Source organism: Colossoma macropomum, unplaced genomic scaffold, assembly GCF_904425465.1.
Source record: "Colossoma macropomum unplaced genomic scaffold, Colossoma_macropomum, whole genome shotgun sequence".
NCBI lineage: Eukaryota > Metazoa > Chordata > Actinopteri > Characiformes > Serrasalmidae > Colossoma > Colossoma macropomum.
The window spans coordinates 22,886,056-22,905,363 of NW_023494793.1; the positions used below are offsets into that span (position 1 = coordinate 22,886,056).

The window sequence follows — 19,308 nt, forward strand, 5'->3', positions numbered from 1 at the left end:
TCAATTATTAATTGAACATGATACTGTGTGGAGAGAGGCCACACTAACTGTGGCCATTTTACAGAGAGACGTGAGAGTTCCTCATGATTCCTGATCGGATATTCACCTTCTGCATGTCACTCTTTTCCTGATGTCCAGTTAACCTCTGACCTGCACTGGACCCTTCCTAATGGACCCAGGTAAAGCTACAGGGCTCTATAAGCTGTCTAGGTCTGATGTTACGATGTGGAATCTATTGTTTACCTCTCAATGCCATGACAGGGGATACCTTGGTTTGAAAGTTGAAAGGAATCTGATCTCAGACCAGTTGTTCCTTTCATGGTAACAGTCAGGTTCGCCTGAAGAGTTCTGCCTTTTTTTTTAGCTAACCTGGATGTCGACAGCTTAAAGAAAAACAGAAATAGCAAAAACATGGAAAAATTCAACAAGCAAACCTAGAAAGAATATATCAAAATGCAAATGGTCTGTGATCCACTCCACTCCACTGTAACTTTCAGTGTTGATATCAGTCAGGACAACTTTGGAACCATAAGTATGTAAGTGTAATGACTTTATAGAAGAATGTCATTTTGATGTCATAATAGGCCATAAGAAATACCAACTCAAAACTTTTTAAACCAAACCGGCCATCACTTGGATTACTACACCGTAGAGATTGTGTTTACTTAAAGAAAGTACAAATTCCGATTTCTTCACAATGGTGGTCATGGGAACCAGGGGTCACTATGGCTACAGAACAAAAACATTTTATTTACATTCCAAAATGACCAGTGAACCTATACATGTCTTCTGTGTTTTATATGTAATGTTGATCATGGTAAAATAGAGGTAAAAAAATAGTTTTTCTTTGGGGATTATTTTGCCTTAGAATGCCCTGTATGTCCCTCTGCACTATGAGTTTATTTAAAAAATACATTTTAGGCCAAAAGTTTATCTCAAAACTATTGTGAAACAACAGCATTAGGCAGCATATTCATACTATTTCAACGACTTTCTGTGCGGGAGCTTTTAGAGGCATTAAATGCTTTGATGTCTGGTTCCTATCACCACCACTGTGAACAATTCTGGCTGAATAAGTTTTTCTAGAAGAGAGCATTTCACATCAAAACACATCTTGTTGACTTTGTTTATGTCTTATGCCATCAGTTTAATTATGTAGAAAATTGGTGGAATTCCCTTTTAAGTCTACAAAGTGATTTTATTTAAAGTAAACATAAAGTCTAAAGTTGAAGAAGTTAATATTCCCAAGTAGCATTTGTGAGAAACTTGCTATTTAATAAACATGCTTAAAACTTGGTAGTAAAGTATACTATTATTTACACTGTACAGCCAATGCTATACAGTACTATACAGTACTGAAAAATATACATACATATGTATACATATACATATTTTTCCTTCACAGGAGCTGTATGCTTGTGTGGGTTGTGTATGTGTGTGTTCACTTTTGATATGCGTCACAGTGGAGGGTAGGAAACTCAATGAGCCGTGCAGGCTAAAGGAGAGCGCCTCAGACTTGCCACCTGAATTAATTAGTCCTGGGTCTCTCCTTCTCTACAGAATGGAAAAAGTGGGTCAGTCACCTGCTAAATAAAGGATGAAGGATAGCTGCTTTAATATTGACCACTAAGGCCACTTTCACTGGCCACAGCAGGCTTATTTTCATATTTCTGGAGTTTCTGGGCTGTGCTTAAGTCAGCCATAGTGCTAAACAGGAATAAAAAAAAACATTCGCAGTGGAAACCATTTAAGCTTTACGTTAACCTGAAGGCTTATTATTGAGTAACTACTAGGAATTATTCAGTAACCACTATGTAAAGTATGTGTAGAGAAGCAGGAAGGGAAGTTTAGACCTGCCAAAGTGGTTACAGTGAGGTTAAGGTTAAAAATTAAAAAAATCAAAATTTCCCCTTACTTTACATAGGCGATGAGCAAAGACATATTGGTGTCTATTTTAAACAGAATTACATACAGAATTTGGCACTGGATTGGCTGCTACTGCTGTTTTTAGCAACACAACATATCTTTGCGCAGTTTTGTTGATTTTCTAAGCGAAAATAAGTTAACACTTCCGGGCAGAGAAAACACTTATCCACATTTTAATGCACAATTACTGTTCATTTACTGAATTTAACCTCTTGGGAAAAACAAATTAAACATAAAATGTGGCAGGTACAAAGGTTATGTATGGACGCCCTGGATGGGCCATGGATTCACATGGTTTATTTCTAAGTTTTTCTATGATAGTGAGTCATTTTTGTTTTCTCAAGATCTTGTTATATTTATGTCATTATCATTGCAAAAATAATGTTGTTTTCTTGAGATCTAGAGTTATTTATACCATTATCACAAGATGATGGACATTGTTTTGTCAAGATAACTTTTGTTATGTTGCGATAATGACATAGTATCTTGAGATCTTGAGACAACAACATTCACTGTCATGATATTGATATAAATATCTTGAGATCTTGAGAAAATAACTCATCATGGAAAAACATGCAAATTTATGGCCTTTTAGGGCTTCCATAGTTGTGACGCCTTTAATATGTTTTATGTTTTATGTTTTTGGGGGTTTTTAGATTACTTAACAACTCCATGCACTTTGAAGCAAGTGTTACACATGAAGTTTGCACAGTACTAATTCGTAGAGTATACGCTTCCATCACTTGTTAGATACATTAGCCTGTAGTTCCAGTGCAAAACTAAAGAAGCAAACCTCAGACACCAAACGTCTCTTGGTGAGCATCTTCATTTAGGGTAAAACTAAACCGAGTAATTGTGTAAAATTGATTTTTTTGCCAAACCATGGCTTTAAATGTCAAATTTTTCCAATTCTAGCCCAATTTTCATCAAATTACCGACTGCACTCATTACCTTGCTTCTGTTTTTCTCCAGTCAGTCCACCAAACATCCCAGATGATTCAGAAATGCATGCAGCAGGACCCCCAGGAGTTCAGGAACCTCCTCAGCAGCCAGCACACAGAGCCCCTCCAGCCCGTCCTGGTCCGCCAGCATACGACTCAATCAGCATCCTGACCACAGGGCCCGCCAATGACACAGACAGCATTCACACTGGCCATCCAGCGACTGATGGCGACAGCATTCAGACCGCTCATCCAGCGTATGACACAGACAGCACACAAACAGCTCACCTCACTTACGATACAGACAGCAACAGGACCCTAAACCCAGCCTATGACACGGACAGTACCCGTGCCCTGCACCCCGCCTACGTCCTGGACCAGATGACAGCAGAGGGTGCAGCAGGGCCAACTGGGGCAGAAGCTACTGGCAGTGGTAATATGGTCAACCCCTCTGAAGACCCTCCGCCCTACAGCCCTCCAGATCCCAAACTGGCCTACCTAATCTACCCCCCACCATTGCCCCACTACCCCAACCAGCCGGTCATAGCCTGCCAGCCTGGAGCCAATACACCCGCCTTCTACCAGCCTTCTTTTCTGCCACCCTCCACCTACCCGTCATACGCTATAGTAAGAGCCATCACTGCTATGACACCGTTTCACCAACAAACATTAAAACAGTCATGATGAAGACCGTCTCACTGTGGGCACATGCACTGCCAGTTTATTAGTTACATCTAGCTTCTACCTACATACACTGGCCATTTTATCTGAAACATCTAATATGTGGGTGCACTTTGTAGCTTTACAATTAAAACTTTAGCCAATTTCTTGCTGCATAATCTCTTTCCCACCCTCTACTTATCCGTCTGTGGAGACCACCAAAGGACCACCACTGGCCGGATATTATTTGATGGGGTGGACCATTCTAAATCCAGCATTGTTGTGGTGTCAATAACCAGTGAGTGCAGATCCATGTACCTTATAAACCAGCACTGAGTACATACCTCAGCTTTGCTGCAATGTACATTTCTGATCATTGAAGTGATGTCTTACTCAGGTCCGCCTGTCTACCCCACGTAACCTTGTTGCCACATTTTGAGTTCATGGAACTTCTAATATGAGATTAACAGTACAATAAATTGTGTTTTGCATTCTGTTAACTTATTATTCTGTTTACTTTCTATTTAAAGTTAAATAAACTGAAATTTTTAAGGCAACTAGGTTACAAACTTTTTTAAGTTAAAACATAAGTATATATCCGACATTTCTTTAAAATGCAATCACGTTCTTATGCATACAAAGAAAAACAGTGAATACATAATACATTTTGATCTGGAAAAAAATAAACTCTCTGGGACTCACTGGGCTTTTTCTACAAACAATATTGAATCGGACAAATAAATAGAAACCGTGCACTAAAATTAGAAGAATAATGCCATTTTTAAGTGTGTTCTTTTTAGAGCACGTGTTAATTTATTTTCACTTAGAAAGTCAACATGTCGTTTGACTAGGGGTGTGCAAACTTATATATAACTGTATTACTGGATTTATTGTGTGTGTGTGTGTGTGTGTTTCAGTACATGAATGGTCCACCACTTGGTGAGGAACAGACACCTTTACCTAAAGACTACCTAGTGGAGTCTCTACTAGTGACCATCTTCTGTTGTCTAATGAGCGGCCTGGTTGCACTCATGTACTCTTATGAAGTAAGTCATCCAGCATATTGTCTGTACTGTTACATGCTGTGTATTACATTACAAACATCATCACCTGCAGACTCTGTTGTTGCAGACTCGTGCAGCTCTGGCCCGGGGTGACATTCGTGAGGGCGAGAAGGCATCGCAGAAAGCCCGTCTTCTGGTGATGTTCAGTCTAATGTTTGGCGTCTTTGTGTTTGTGGGATGGATCATATATGTGGTTATAGCTGTCTGTGCTTAGTCAAACAAACACAAGAGATGCAGTTCCTCTGATTTTAAGGGCTTTCATAAATTTCAAAACAGTCAACAATCACATTTGCACAGAAAACAAGCAAAGAGATTTAAAAACCCATTGCCTGTATAGCTTGATTGTAAAGACTTTGAGCATGTAGAATAATGCTCTTATGCCACCTCCTTAGGATCTCCACTGAATTTACAAAATATCTGCTTAATTTAGACACTGAGATGTAAAAAGTCATTCAGAGTGGTTTGATATGAAATGGTTTACTGTAGAGAGACTTATCAACTGAGGTTCTTTGCAGTGGTGGTAACAGGAAGCAGATGTTGCGATGTACAGTCATGTGGAAAAGTTGGGAACATTCATTTATACTGTTAAAGTTCAGATTCTGATGCTTACTGATCTTAATCCATCAGTCAGCATTAAACTGCCGGCTTCATCACGCATTCATGTTCATCAGATGTATGAGCTCACCTTTTTATAAAAGTTATAACTGCTTATAAATGATTTATAGAGTGTTTCTGATCTAAGTAATAACCATTAATAAACACATTTTAAACCATTCATGAACCCTTTATAAGGGTAGTCTTATTAAAGTGGTACCCATTCATTTTCAACACTCTGCATGTACTTCTCCACTATAAACAGTTTTTATAATATATATTTTAGGCCAAAAACTTATCTTAAAACTACCGTAAAACACCATAAAACAATGTCTCAGGCATGAGGAAACATATTCATTTCATATAATAGCTGTCTGTGAGTTAGCTTTTAGGGGCACTGATAGCTTCCGATGTCTGGTTCCTATTACCACCATTGTGAACAATTCTGACTTGGAAAGCTTCTCTAAAATGGAGCATTTCACATCAAGCCACTCTGAATGACTTTGTTTACATCTTAACCATTTCATTATGCAGAAATTTTGAGAAATAAGTGGAATTCCCCTTCAGGTATGGTGGCACTTTCTTACTGTTGTATGATATAATAAGAGGAGAAGAGGTCTAACGTGATCTAAACAAGCAGCACTGTGTCTGAACTGTGAATACATATTGTATCTATTGGCGTTTGCTGCCTTGAAAATGTGTCTGTAATTTATAATTGTTCTAAAGCACTGTAGATACAGAGATTACAGTTAGATTTTTTTCACTAAAATGGAGCAAATATTTCTGGATGATTTCATTTCATGAAGTAAAAATGCCAGTATTTTTCTATGGATATTCTTTCAACTACTTTATCAATGCTAAGTACGTAACTATGTATACTGTTGCTATCAGTCAAATACAGATGTCTGCTGGAGATGCACCTTTATTTCAGCAATGTGTTAGAGCAAAATGTGTACAGTGTCTGTGTATGAATAAATATTAAAGCATATTAACCAAATTAGGTTTTCAATACAGATTATTTTTATTACATTCCTTTAAGCTTTTTTCCTCTCCACATGGCATAAGGAGCAGGCAATAAATACAAGTGGAGAGAAAGGCAATAGGGTAAAGATAAAGAAAAAGAAAAGAAACAACAGTTGACCAATAGAGGGAGTGAGTTAGCAGCACAGCAGACAGGCACCATTGGCTCTCTTAGTAACCTAACATGGTCTTCTTCCATCCAATATTTCTTACACACTATACAAACATATCTGAGTTACACAAAAGCAGCTGCAAAGGCATTATTACATAAGAATAAAGGCAATGAAGAGTTTCTTGTTCATTTGAATCTTTGGCCACAAAACAAAAGCATTAAAAGTGGCAACAAATACAATAAAACACAATAATGCAAACTAAATGACAATAATGCTAATTATAAATAGCATGATACTGTACTTATTAAAAGAAATCTCCTAAAATGTACAGTACTGTGCAAAAATCAGAGACCGCTCTTTATTTATTTCATTTGTAGTCATAATGGCCTATTAAGTACGAATTATTTATTTTTCAGTGCCAAGAAAAAAAGCAGAGAATATATTTTTTAACAGAAGCCTCAACAACTAAATATAATTTAAACTTCTTCAGTATTTAGTGTGTCCACTCTTTGCCTTTATTACAACTCCCACTCTTTTCAGAAGGCTTTCCTTTTTTAAGAAATCTGCAAGAATATTTTTCCATTAAGTTCAGTTCAGTCTTATTAAGTTCAGTCTTAGAAGTTGGATGCATTTCCTGCTTCTCATGATCCACGTAATCCTAAACATATTCAGTGATGTTGAGGTCTGGACTCCGGAGTGGTCAGTCCATTGTTCGGAGCACATAAACAGTTTATTTGCCAGATTTGCATTTTTTTTGTCTGTTTTCTTAGTAATGGCATCTTGACAGTTATAGATCCTTCCAAACCCATAGCGTTGAGTTGTCTTCTCACAGTAGAAGGATGAACAGAAAAACCTGTAGATTTTTCAGATTTGAAGAAAGAATGGAGCTTGATTTTCTCCTATAACTCAAAGATGAAAGCTTTAAGTGATGTTTGACCTAATGGTCAAACGTTTTGGTGGTCTACTAAGAATTGTGTGGCTAGTAGAAGTCTTATTTACTCTATAGCTTTTAATCATTTTTTTGAGCTCTTTTGGAAACTCCTGTTTTTCCACTTCTTTTGATTTTCCCCATCATTATGATTATCTTTAACTGGAAACTAAGAAAAATAGTCTCTGACTGTAACACAGTACTGCATGTCTTTTCCTTAACATACCCAATACACGTCATCTGACAATACATAACTTCATGCTAAAGCCATCCAGCCTTAACAGTAACAGCTTAAAAATAACTTTAAAGCAGAGTCTTTGTCCATCAGGGAGTGAATTTTCGCAACAAACATCATGACCAGCAAGAACTTATATATCCATCAGCCAGAAAATGGCCACCTGTCTCAAGAAATACACTGTATAATGTAAAATGTACAATTTTCTAGTTCATAGCTACAGAAGCATCTGCTGGACAAAAACTCCTGTGAGGTGCTTCAAATAAAAATAACATGGAGAGACACTGATATCGGCGCTAACTGATATCAGACTACTACAACTGACACTGCTTTCAAATTAGTCTACTTCAATCGCAGACAAGAGAGAATCATCTGCAATAGCTGCCTGTTGCTGCTATAGGGACATTTTTTTGCACAAAAACAAACACGATGTAAAATGGAATGTGGCAACATACAAAACAATGCAAAACAATCTGAACCACAACACATTAATATTCTGTGAGTACGTAAAAATGATTCATAAGGATTCCTTAACAGTAAGTTAGTTACAGGCAGCATGCTGACACTGAGCATAACATTTGACATCTTTACTGATGGTTACTTGGCATCTTTGCTGAAGGCTATTTCTATGCTTGATTTTGTACCTTGTTTGAAAATTCATCATTATGTCAAAAATGTCTCACTTCAAACCTTTAACAAGTTTTCAAAATCCTTCTCTAGGTATGGACCACCAAAGCACTTCAATGGAAAATCTCTAGAAACAAGTTTAGTCCATAACTAGACCTCGTCACAAAGCAGTCTAATAACAACCAAGCAAATTTCAACAACCACACGTTTCAAAAATTTCAAACTACACACACTCTGACACTCTGTATTCTGCTTTCTAACAGTAGTTTTAAAAGGCATTTGAAATCAACAGAATGTCATCTGGTTTTCATTACATAGTTAAAAGGTTATTAAATGTGTATTTACCCTGCTGATAAAATTTGTTTGCTTGGTTATGCCTTAGCCAGTTAGCCATGCTAACAATTGTAAGCTTGTTATTATTACAAGCTTGTAGCTAGTCAAGTGTGGAGATGTAATCTGGTTGTTTTGCGTTCAACTTTAGCACGTCTTTTTGTTTGATTTTAATGCAACGTTGTTTTAAAAGAATATTACATTTACACCATCTGTGTGTTAGCAGCAGTTCGAAAAGATGGCTGGCTTCACACCTTTACCTCCGTCTTGGAGGCAGCATGTATTAGCTTTCACACTCTCAGCTTGGTAGCATTGTGTTATTGGGGAAGGCCTAGCTAGCAACCTCACTTTGGAAATGGGGAGAAAACTTGCTAAAAAATCAGGACGAGAAGCCGAAAAAAACAGAATCTTTCCGCTAACTTAATTGATCAGCCAAGACATACTTGCCAAGACAAAAAACAGATGTACGGGCAAATTTCAGACTTCAAGATGGGGCAATGAATGCTTTTAGCTTTGGAACATACCTGTGTCCATTTGTAAAGACACAGTGTCAGATACCACATAATGCTTGTCTTGGCTGACTGATTACATTTGGGTTAAGGGAGAAACTGAGCAAATTTGAGTTTTCCCCAGACTATTCCTTTAAGCCTTGTTAAGTCTTCCACCAAAATGCTCTCTGTAACAGGTACTGATGTATTTATGAACATCTAAAGCATGTTTTACAGCAATGGTTTAAAGCTACTTTAGAAATTTCCTTCTTGTTTGTTGCTTACTTCTGATTGTGTCTACATATACTCTTCTGCCGCTACCTGATCTGCGTCCCCAGCCAGATTTGCACCACATATGTGCACCACTGTCACTTGTGTAAACTGCACTATGTTTTGCGATGCTGCCTGATCTGTTTCCTGTATGCAGATTAGCTTGTAGTGTTTAATGCTGAAACCACTACTTAGCAGTCTCATTCTCTTTCCTAGGTTAACACTATGTAGTATTATGTTTTTTTCTATGACTGAAAACATTTAGTTTAGAGCAAAGGAAGAGGTGAGGGATGTGGACAAAAACCTGCTCAATGTTACTATCATTTTAGTTTAGCATGAGAGCATGTCTGACTGAATCTCAAATGGCTCCTTATTCCCTATATAGTGCGCTGCAGAGGTCATGAAGCTTCAACACCCAAATGTTGCACTAAATGTTGGACTGGATGTTTTGCAGCTGCAACTGAACATAAATGGCTTTTTGTTAAGACACATAATGCACTTTTTGTGTGCAGAAGCAGTTATATAATAACCTATGTAATGTGTACTACATATGGAATATGAAGCCTTGCTACGATGTTGAGCCTATATTTTGCCCAGCTTTGTTCATGCTATTGTTATTGTAGCACCTATACAGGCTAAGAATGCTGCAATACACAAAGCAAGACCACTCAGGTTGATAAACACATCTTATAGCTCTGTGTTTTCACTAATAAACATGTAGAATAGCTTGCCAACTGAGCAAGTGCAAAATGCATAGGTAATTACTACTGAAGAATAAGGTCATTTTGTTACGGCTCAACTACAATTCTAAACTGCCATGCTTACACATTTGCAGTACAGATCAGGTACTGTCAGCTGGGGCTAAAAAAAGTAATGCTCCCTGTGGGTCCGTGACAATGGTGCACATGCGTGGTGCAAATTAGGCAAGGGACGCAGATTGTGTAGCAATACCTTACTAATAGCTTCCAGCACAACATCTCTCTCTCACAGCAATCCTGCTCATTATGAGTGGAAGCATTAATGGCCATCTTAGTCTAAAGCTGGATTATTTTTACCAGAGAAGGTCCAGTAATGTAATTTGTGTGTGATTGGATTCATACAGCATAAAGGATCTGTGAAATTTCTGCAAATTACCACAAATAGGCCAGATTGATATATCAATGCTGAATGTTTACATCAGTATTATGCAACAGGCTCCACACTTCTGAACAATGACAACACATTCTGTGGCTAAATGGCATATAGACTAGCATTAGGCTAGTAAATAGGACTACCATTACTGAGCTCTGCGTTAAGCAAATTACTATTATTATTATTACTATTATTATTATTATTATTATTATTATTCACACTGAATTTAAAAAATCACAGATCTTGTTAGTAATACAGCACCTCCCCAGGTAAAACAAATCCAGCTTAAATAGGACTTACTTGAATGCTTAAAAGAATATGGCCCCAACTTCATTTCCAAGTAAGGAGACAAAATTCATAAGAGAAATCATGAATATCATAAGGGATAGCACTCAACATCTGAAGAAAACTTATCAAATTTCAGAAAATTATCTGGGATTGCCAATGTAAACAATGTTTGCATTTAGACTTGACCTATAACCACTTGAGTGTCTGTTTAGTTGAAGAAGTTCAGAGTGGATTAAACTGTGAAGGAAGAAGTGAAGGTATGGACTGGACTGGATGGACTAATAGGTCCAGTATTTTCTAGTACAGAAATTCACTGGCAGGCATATATCTACATAAAGGTCTGGAGATTTCAAATTCAAGCACTTGGCGTGAGATAATTGTTGGCTTCCATATTTTGGCTGTGATGATCCTGACTGAAATGGTCTTGTTGGAATGTTAGTTGCAATGCTGAAATCTATCAGAGATAACCCATTAGTGCACAAGTCAGCTTTTTTGGTCTGAATGGTTTAGCAAAAGTGTGTTTGGTAGGAAAAGCCCTGAATGGCTTGTGATGTCACTGTATCATGATCATGGGATAAAATGTTTTAACCTAGTTCCAGAACTGTGTAATCATTGCTGCTGAGAGCCAGTAAACTAAGCTTAACATCAAAACAGATCAAACCCTCAACAAAAAAGTTCTTAGTCAGAAGTATGAAATTGAGTCCATGTCTGGATCTATTTCTAACTATGTTAGTGCATGTAATTATGTATAGATGTATTTGCATCCTTTTTAGCTTCTTTAGCTCAAAAGCTCCAGGTATGTGACAGGCACCTTCCCTTTCTGATTTCCTCGTTCTCCAATCAGCCAATCAGAGTCCATGCCTGGCACTGTGTACACTGTAATGAGCTGGAAACATCAAAACAGAGAAAAAAAGACAAATTATAGGAAGTTAAACTTTTGCAGAATCTTGATATGTAGATTTATTGAATGCTCATCATTTCCACATGGATAAAATGAGGAACCTTCGGGGGCCTCTAGGCCTTCTCTGATTTCTGAGAACAATCAATTATGCTTTGATTTGCAATTGGCGGGACCAATTTTGCGAGGGAAAAGAAGGTCACTCTGGAAATCCTAGATACAGCACTGACAGTAGTCTAACCAGGTTTCTGTAAGGTTTTAGAAATGAAAAACAGCAACATAGGAGGCAAAACATATGCTAATGTCTGTTACAAGCTTTAAATATCTGTGTGTAATTTAAAATGGCCAAAAACTGTTAGTGCCCAAGCATTAGCTTAGTTATTTAGTCAATTACTGTTTGCATAATAAAGCATGCTTTCAAATGTACTCCTATGTGTGCTACATCATTTCTTTTTGTTCAACTGAACTTTTTAGCCTTATAGCAGCAGTGCTAGCAAGTAATACACTCTCAGAAATAAGGGTACGAAACGGGGGCAGTACCCCTCTTGTCACTGGGGTGGTACCTTTAGTCAGGGAACATAACTGTACCATAATCTACTGAAATGATATTTTCTAAGTTTTATTGACTCCACACACTCTGTCTCGTCTCCAAGCTTTTTATTTTATTGTTCTGTTTCAAAACATAAGGTTATGAAAAGGTACAAATGCTTACTTTTCACCTGAAAAACTTACTTAAGGTACACAACTGGACCTGAAAAGCACTGTTGTACCTATGAGGGTACATTGTTTGTAGAGGTAGCTTTTCTGCTTGTTTTTCACTGAGTTTTGATATTTATGGCCCTAATTAAAGACCTAGCTTTAGTGGACATGGCTTGTCACTGATGAAATATATGACATCAGCACAATTATTGCCAATAGTAAGTACACTGAAAGACAAACCTGTACTGATGTAATATATTTTATTCATGTGGAACTTAAGTACACATTTTAATCAAGTAAATTTTTTCAGTGTAGCAAATTAGATGTAAAAAAAAATATGTATGCTTTATTTTATTCAGTATTTACTTACACTTTTGATTATTGCTTCTTAGTAACTCAATTTGAAAAACTACCCTTACCTCATCTGCCAAGAGCGAGAGTTCACTGGTGTCGGCAGCGTCATAGTCGTACAGGACTTTAGCTTTGCGTGTACCGCTGGCAGGCGGCTGCACCTCCTCAATCTGAAGGGGCTCCGTGTCTGGGCTTAAAGAGTTTATGGGCAAAGCAGAGGAGGGGTCAGCAGAGGGGCTTCTGACAGATCTAGGGTTCACCACGAATGAATTTGGATACCTTCTGAAAGACAGAAAGACAAAACAAAGTTATAAATCAGATATCATTCCCACTGAGCACACTTACAAGATTAAACTGTTAGTTTGGGAAAGTAACTCCATTTTCAAGGTGTACTCACACATCTCCGTTAGCACTGTGAGCGCAAGGGAAAAGTAAGAAAGCCATAAATTACACACCAAGAGGTCTTTACAAACAGCACATCCATCTCTAGTTCTCTGTCTGTTCAATGTCTTGGTTTGAGAGTAAAACCTGTAGAATTCCCACCTGGACAGTTCTTTCTGTAGTTCCTGCATAAAGTGGTGACACTGGCTGTAATAAGTGGCCTGGGCTTCAACAAACTCATGTAGACATCGCAAGTGATTCACCTAAGTAGACAAACGGTGGAAAGTTACCACTGTGTTTACTGTGCAATGTGGAAAATACTTTTAGAGAGATGGTCACACCACTTTAATAATAATAAAAAGCCTAAAGAAATTTTTCACCAAAGTTAATTAACTGAAAATAAATATTTGACTTGGCCTGAGCTTCTGTTTTATGTTTTATATTTACTATGCCTACAACTAACCAACAGACCAGCCAATTTCTTAGAATAACAGAAAAAAGGAATATACATCCGTAATGGATTAAGCAGGAGCATTTTTGGATCATTCTAGCTAATTGGTTCAAAGTTAAAATTGAAAAGAAATACTGAAAACAGTATACCGTGATGAAGACATATAACAATACTGCTTTTCAGTTTTATATTTTCATTTTTTTACACATTTTTTTTTTACAATATTTTTATTTGGTAAATAATGGACATTATCTTCATGATAAGTGGTCCCTTTTGCCAAGCAAAGCCATTCTAATCTATTCTATAGTATTCTATTTTGTGTATTTTACAGATATCTAGGGCCTACCAGTTAACTGCAATGTATGTAATCTACTTGGTGCTTCAGATAGTTTTGAAAGAACAGTTTAAAATCCATACAAATTAAATAAAACAGTAGTTTGCCTTTCTGAACATGTGATTTCTGTCTGGTTAGCAATATTGTGTAAGATTCTTTTAGAAAGAAAAAAAATAAAACAGGCCAATAAAAACAAGCTATGTCAGGTTTGTAAGGCATTCTGGCAGAAGCACTGCGAAGTTAATGCTAACTTATTAATTTTGTTGATGTTAACTTAAATATCATCTGATACCAGGAGATATTTGCACAATATCACGATATTGAATTTTATCAATACTGCCAAGCCCTAGTAAAAATTCCAACAACTTGCACGAAAGCAGTGGCAGCTGACATTTTGAAAAAACAGGTTCTACGACCTCAGTATTCCATGCACAAATCCACTTTTTTTGGTGAATTCATTAATGATCACAGAATCATGGAAACCCAAACATTCTAACTGTTGACTGTGTGGCCAAAAGGGAAAGAGGTTTACAGGTTCACTATTTGGCCCAGCCGTGGCTTTAGCTACACCTGTTATGGGTGTATCATGAGGGTGGAAAAATGCAGGATGTAAACATGACTCACATGTGTGCTACTAATGCCCTCCAGCAGCAGCCTTGTGACCTCAGCTTGTCGGTCAAATTCTGTCTGAGCCACCCTCAACTCCTGCTCTGCCTGCCGAGAAACACACAAACAAAAACAGAAAAATAAACACATCTGTAATTAAAACATACACAGAGGTGCAGAATAGGAGGGAAATCAAGAGATACTTGATCAAGATAAAATTAACATTATGGTTAAAAAAGTGGTCATACAGAACAATGTAACTACACATTACCTACGGCTGTATGAAGAGCAGTTACACTGTTATAAATATGGAAATGATGCCTTAAAATGATGTGTGAAAGTACATGTCTAAATCAGTCAACTTATTTTTATTTATTTATTTATTTATTTATTTGTTTATATTTACAAAGTAAAAGGAATGCAGTCTGTCTGCTGTAACTTTCAGATTGACTCTGCAGATCTCAAGGGCAATTTTCTAGGGATCACATCTTTTGAAATTTACCAGGGGTTAGATTCAGAAAGGCAACAACTTTTGAAAATTATTGCAATTAGCTCAAATAATTGTTAATGGTGATTAATAATTGTGACAGTCAGGATTTGCAGCCATATTTTTTTAACATTTAGCACCTGTAGTCAAATGTTTGGACACCTCTGGTCAAATGACATGTTTTCTTGGTTTAAAGTAAAAATATCTTAACACATAATTGCTGTGTATTTGCTGAATGTAACACATTGGGGGAAAAACATAAAATTTGCAAAAGTGAAACTGTGAAACAAAAATTAGCAGAAAAATGTCATAATTAAGTGAGTTCTCTTTTTTCACCTAAAATACCAACAAATTGTGTTTTGACACTATAATTAAAACTGTTATTATATGTAATTATTAATCACCTTATAACAATTATTTGAGCTGATTGCAATTATTTTCAACAGCTGTTACCTTTCACAATCATGTGTTTACATCACAACAAACAGAATGTGAAATAAATGCGTTTCAACAGTTGGACTAATGCAATGCACACATGTAAATAAAAGAAAGTAGACAATGTATTTATTGGGATAAAACAACGAAAACAACCAAAGTTCTATCTTATGGCTGGTGCTCCACCTTTAGAGAGTAATGTGATGTTTGTTTATCTGAGCTTAAGCTGTTTTTGTCATCAGTAAGGATCTACTAAGTATCAACAGTAATACAGCTAACAAGCTTATTCTTTAATAACTACTCACAATTAACAAGAAAAGACAACGAATCTGCGAATTGCTATATTTTTATGGTAATTCCCTGTCAGCTAAAATGTCATGATTGCGACAGTCCTACTGTATTAAGAGCACTGTGAAATAAAATGTTCTGATACTTACTTTCTCCACCTCCTCGCTCCAGAGCTGATCAGCAAACATGGAAAAGAAAAACACAAAGATCAATGTTATCAAACAGGAGCTGACATTTAAACACAGAGGCGTTGACAACAGCTCTGTTTAAGCACACACTGCCTCACCCCGATTAAGAAAGTGAAGCCACTGGTTAGTGGGGTAGATGTCACAGTGCAAAGGACGACACAATCTCTGATGCCACAAATGTCAGAGGAAGACTATGACCGACACCAGACCCACAAGAACCACCCACAAGCCTACAAACCTATTTGTACATTAACATTTGTACAATTTCCATTTATTTGCTCAGTTGAATGTATTGGAAAAAAATAAAACATGAAATATAAAAGGTGCCACATTTGCACAGGCCACATTTTACACTTCAATTTGTTTCCAAAATGTAAAACTGAGCAAATATGGGCTGGAGGTTAGGGAACCAGCCCTGTGACAGGAAGGTCGCTGGTTCAATCCCTGAGCTGACAGTACGTGACTGAAGTGCCCTTGAGCAAGGCACCTAACCCCAACTGCTCCCCAGGTGCAGCAGATAGGGCTGCCCACTGCTCCGGGCAAGTGTGCTCCCTGCCCCCTAGTGTGTGTGCATTCACTGGAGTGTATGTGGTGTTTCACTGCACGGATGGGTTAAATGCGGAGGTGAAATTTCCCCATTGTGGGACTGATAAGGGCCCCTTAATCTTAATTAATTGTGTGTTGAAATGTGTAGAAGTGTGCTCTCTGTAAAGGATGTGTAACTTGTTTTCACTTAGAAAATTAACAAAACATGTAATGTGATCAGGGGTGCCTAAACTTGTGCATACGCTTGCAATATCTGAGTCACACACGAGTCATATTAAGAGACTGACTGACACTTGACTTCTGTTCTCAGCAGACCATATTAAAAACAGAATTTAAACAGATTAAAAACAGAATCACATCTAGAACCAAATCAATTCTGTCCTGTGGGGCAGTGGTGTTGGAGTAGTTTGAACATGGCAGACTACTTTTAGATGAACTACTGAGTTATTGAACTATATGAACTAAGTAGATATTTTTAAAGTTTAGTAGTTTTTGAAGAAGAAATATTGGACCTTTTTCGGTATCAGTCGATCCACAAAATTTCAGTACTGGTATCAGTATCAAAAAGGAAAATGTGGTATCCTAACTTTGCAAATCTACATCTAGGGTATGCTGAAAAGTAAAAAATTCAAAGCCATTGATCAATTTTTTAAACACTTGTTAATTCACAAAAGGTACAGATGATATTTTATACTGTACCAAGGGGATTTGACATTATTACAGGGGTTTCATGAGTTTTTGAATTCTAGCACTGGACATTTAGAATTTACTTAGTATAAAGAGTAAATTGTTTTTACTGAAACTTTAGCCTCTGTGTGTGCTTGGACCACTAGATGTGGCAGATGAGTAAATGAGATTGCTCCTCTAATCAGTGCCACTTGTTTTTGATTTGACAGCTTTTAAAAATAGTCTGCTTTAGTGTTGTCTTCTACATCTGACGAAGGCCTCACATGTGGGCTGAAACATTATGTTATTCTTTAACTAAATAAAGTTACCCTTTCACTGTGTGTAGAGTGAAGGCTGAATCTTTTTACTGATTAGGATAGAAAAACTCAAATATCTCAATTCTTTTACGTACATCATTTGACTCCATTTCTTGCCCCCTAAATAGCACACAGGCCTAAAACTAATGTCAAATTAGTACATGGTATATTCCTGTAGTCACCAAATAAGTGTGCTGCTCCCTCTGCCTAACCCAGACCTGTCATGGGACCAAGCATGAAGAACTGATACAAGTACTAAATACTGTGCAGCAGCGCCTGAATGAATCAGCAACTCCCATCTGTTCAGTGCTTTCATCAGCTATGGAAGAAAATCCAGCTATGGAAGAAAATCTAATTTGGCTGTGAAATCTCCCCATTTACTGTAAACACTTCTAAATTATGACCTTAAGTTTCAAAAACCACAGCTTGACAGATGCAAAGCTATTCACGTACTACAGTACAGTCTGCAGTGGATGCAGTGTGAAAAAAATAAAAGCTGTACTGGCATTGAAAAACGCATGCTAGTTGGCAAACCCTGTTATCAATGACTGTTTTATTGTAGGTGGTTCAGATTTTAAAAAGCACTGTGTGGTTTTAAAATAACACACCATCAGGTTCAAGGCCAAAACATACATAAAACACTGGACTACCTTTCTGACCTCTTTTTTTGAAACCGATCTCTGTAATATGTATTATTGTGCAGAGCATGTGTAAGAGGGCAGTGTGAGTTAGAGTCACTCACGGCTGAGGCGCTGGCAGACAGCACATAATTACGTGGTCTGGTCTCCTGGAAGTCTGGCACCGCCTAGAACAAGAGAGGAACACAGCTTTGTAAAAAAAAGGCAAAAGGCAACAAGGCAAGACAATCAAGCAAGTTATCTGAAACACATGCCCAGTATCAAAAATTATCCTTGTGATCACCCAAGGAATGCTTTGCCATTTAGAGAATCTACAATTTAAACACACGAGCTGTTGAATATTAACCCTTAGAAGTTGAGTTATTACTTTCGTTTTGCTATAGACTACTATTCAAATCAGCTGTAGGCACAGTCTATAGTAAAATAAGCTCCATTTAAGGCAGTTCCATTATGATTGGCTATCCGTACGCTCATGTGAATGAACATCTGTGCAGCAGGCTTCATTAGTCTGACAGAAAACACTACAACTACATTTACATGCACACCAAAGGACTGATATTAGTCTAAGACTTACAGTCTTAGACTTACAAGACTTACAGTCTTAACTAGGTTACAATACGTGGCCAAAACTGTCTTTATATACTGTAGCATGAACATTACCCTTCACTGGAACTAAATGGCCAAGCCCAAACCCTGAAAAGCAGCCCCAGACCATTATCTCTCCTCCACCAAACTTTACTATTGGCACTATGCATTCCAGTAGGTAGCATTCTCCTGGCATCTGCCAAACCCAGATTTATTGATCATTGTGCTGGATAGTGAAGCACAATTCATCACTCCAGAGAACATGTGGCAACATGCTCCAGCTGATGCTTGCCATTGCACATAATGATCTGATTGATTTTTTCATGCTACACGCTTCAGCAATCAGAGGCCCCACTCTGTAAGTTTGCATGGCCTGGACTTTACGTGGTCTGCTCTGTTTGAGTTGTTGCTCCTAAACACTTCCATTTTGCAATAATAGCACATACAGTTGACCAGGGCAAACTTAGTAAGGCACAAATTTCACAAACTGACTTGTGGCACAGTAAACAATTACACAGTAAATTACATTTACATTCAATTTACATTCTCTGTCAACAGACAGACAGGCTAACAACTGTTTTCACCTGAATATCAAGAAATGACAAATGACAGTGTCGAGAAACAACAGTGCCTTTTCATCAACTTCAAATCATAATAAAATATCTCCTTATAAACACCTATTTAGAATATTTTAAAAGTTTAGAATTTCAGCTTGTTTCAGGGAGCTACGAGTGAGAAATAATTAATAGCAAAATACACCATGCTTTTGTCAGTGGGGGATAACTGCAATTTCTAAGGATTAATACAGATGTTCATTAATATT

General features: G+C 37.3%; 2 protein-coding genes across 6 annotated transcripts in view; one reads left to right on the forward strand and one right to left on the reverse strand.

The window, feature by feature from the left end:
• Positions 1 to 7,908, forward strand: LOC118813496 (proline rich transmembrane protein 1B). Of its 2 annotated transcripts, none has more exons than XM_036578867.1 (4): positions 1 to 179; positions 2,899 to 3,494; positions 4,445 to 4,573; positions 4,644 to 7,908. In XM_036578867.1, the coding sequence occupies exons 1-4, from the start codon at positions 170 to 172 to the stop codon at positions 4,803 to 4,805; spliced, it is 897 nt and encodes a 298-aa protein (XP_036434760.1). In that variant the 5' UTR covers positions 1 to 169; the 3' UTR covers positions 4,806 to 7,908. The 2 variants fall into 2 exon arrangements, with proteins under 2 accessions (XP_036434760.1, XP_036434761.1); XM_036578868.1 differs by having other exon boundaries at positions 4,659 to 7,908.
• The window catches only part of sh3glb2a (SH3-domain GRB2-like endophilin B2a), a 27,771-nt gene continuing 14,645 nt past the window's right edge, over positions 6,183 to 19,308 (reverse strand). For 2 of the 4 annotated variants that reach the window (XM_036578862.1, XM_036578863.1), the window contains 7 exons: positions 18,005 to 18,067; positions 15,695 to 15,718; positions 14,354 to 14,443; positions 13,107 to 13,207; positions 12,961 to 12,975; positions 12,632 to 12,845; positions 6,183 to 11,501 (listed from right to left, as the gene is read on the reverse strand). In XM_036578862.1, coding sequence (XP_036434755.1) covers positions 11,394 to 11,501; positions 12,632 to 12,845; positions 12,961 to 12,975; positions 13,107 to 13,207; positions 14,354 to 14,443; positions 15,695 to 15,718; positions 18,005 to 18,067 — 615 coding nt within the window. In that variant the 3' untranslated portion in view covers positions 6,183 to 11,393. The remainder of the gene's footprint in view (positions 11,502 to 12,631; positions 12,846 to 12,960; positions 12,976 to 13,106; positions 13,208 to 14,353; positions 14,444 to 15,694; positions 15,719 to 18,004; positions 18,068 to 19,308) is intronic. The other 2 variants (XM_036578864.1, XM_036578866.1) reach the window with 1 other exon arrangement.

Bases quoted from the DNA above. Each gene is read 5' to 3' on its own strand.
- LOC118813496 (XM_036578867.1), top strand. The intron at 3,495-4,444 runs GTAAGAGCCATC...TGTGTGTTTCAG, and splicing joins CCTACCCGTCATACGCTATA to TACATGAATGGTCCACCACT. The intron at 4,574-4,643 runs GTAAGTCATCCA...CATCACCTGCAG, and splicing joins CACTCATGTACTCTTATGAA to ACTCTGTTGTTGCAGACTCG.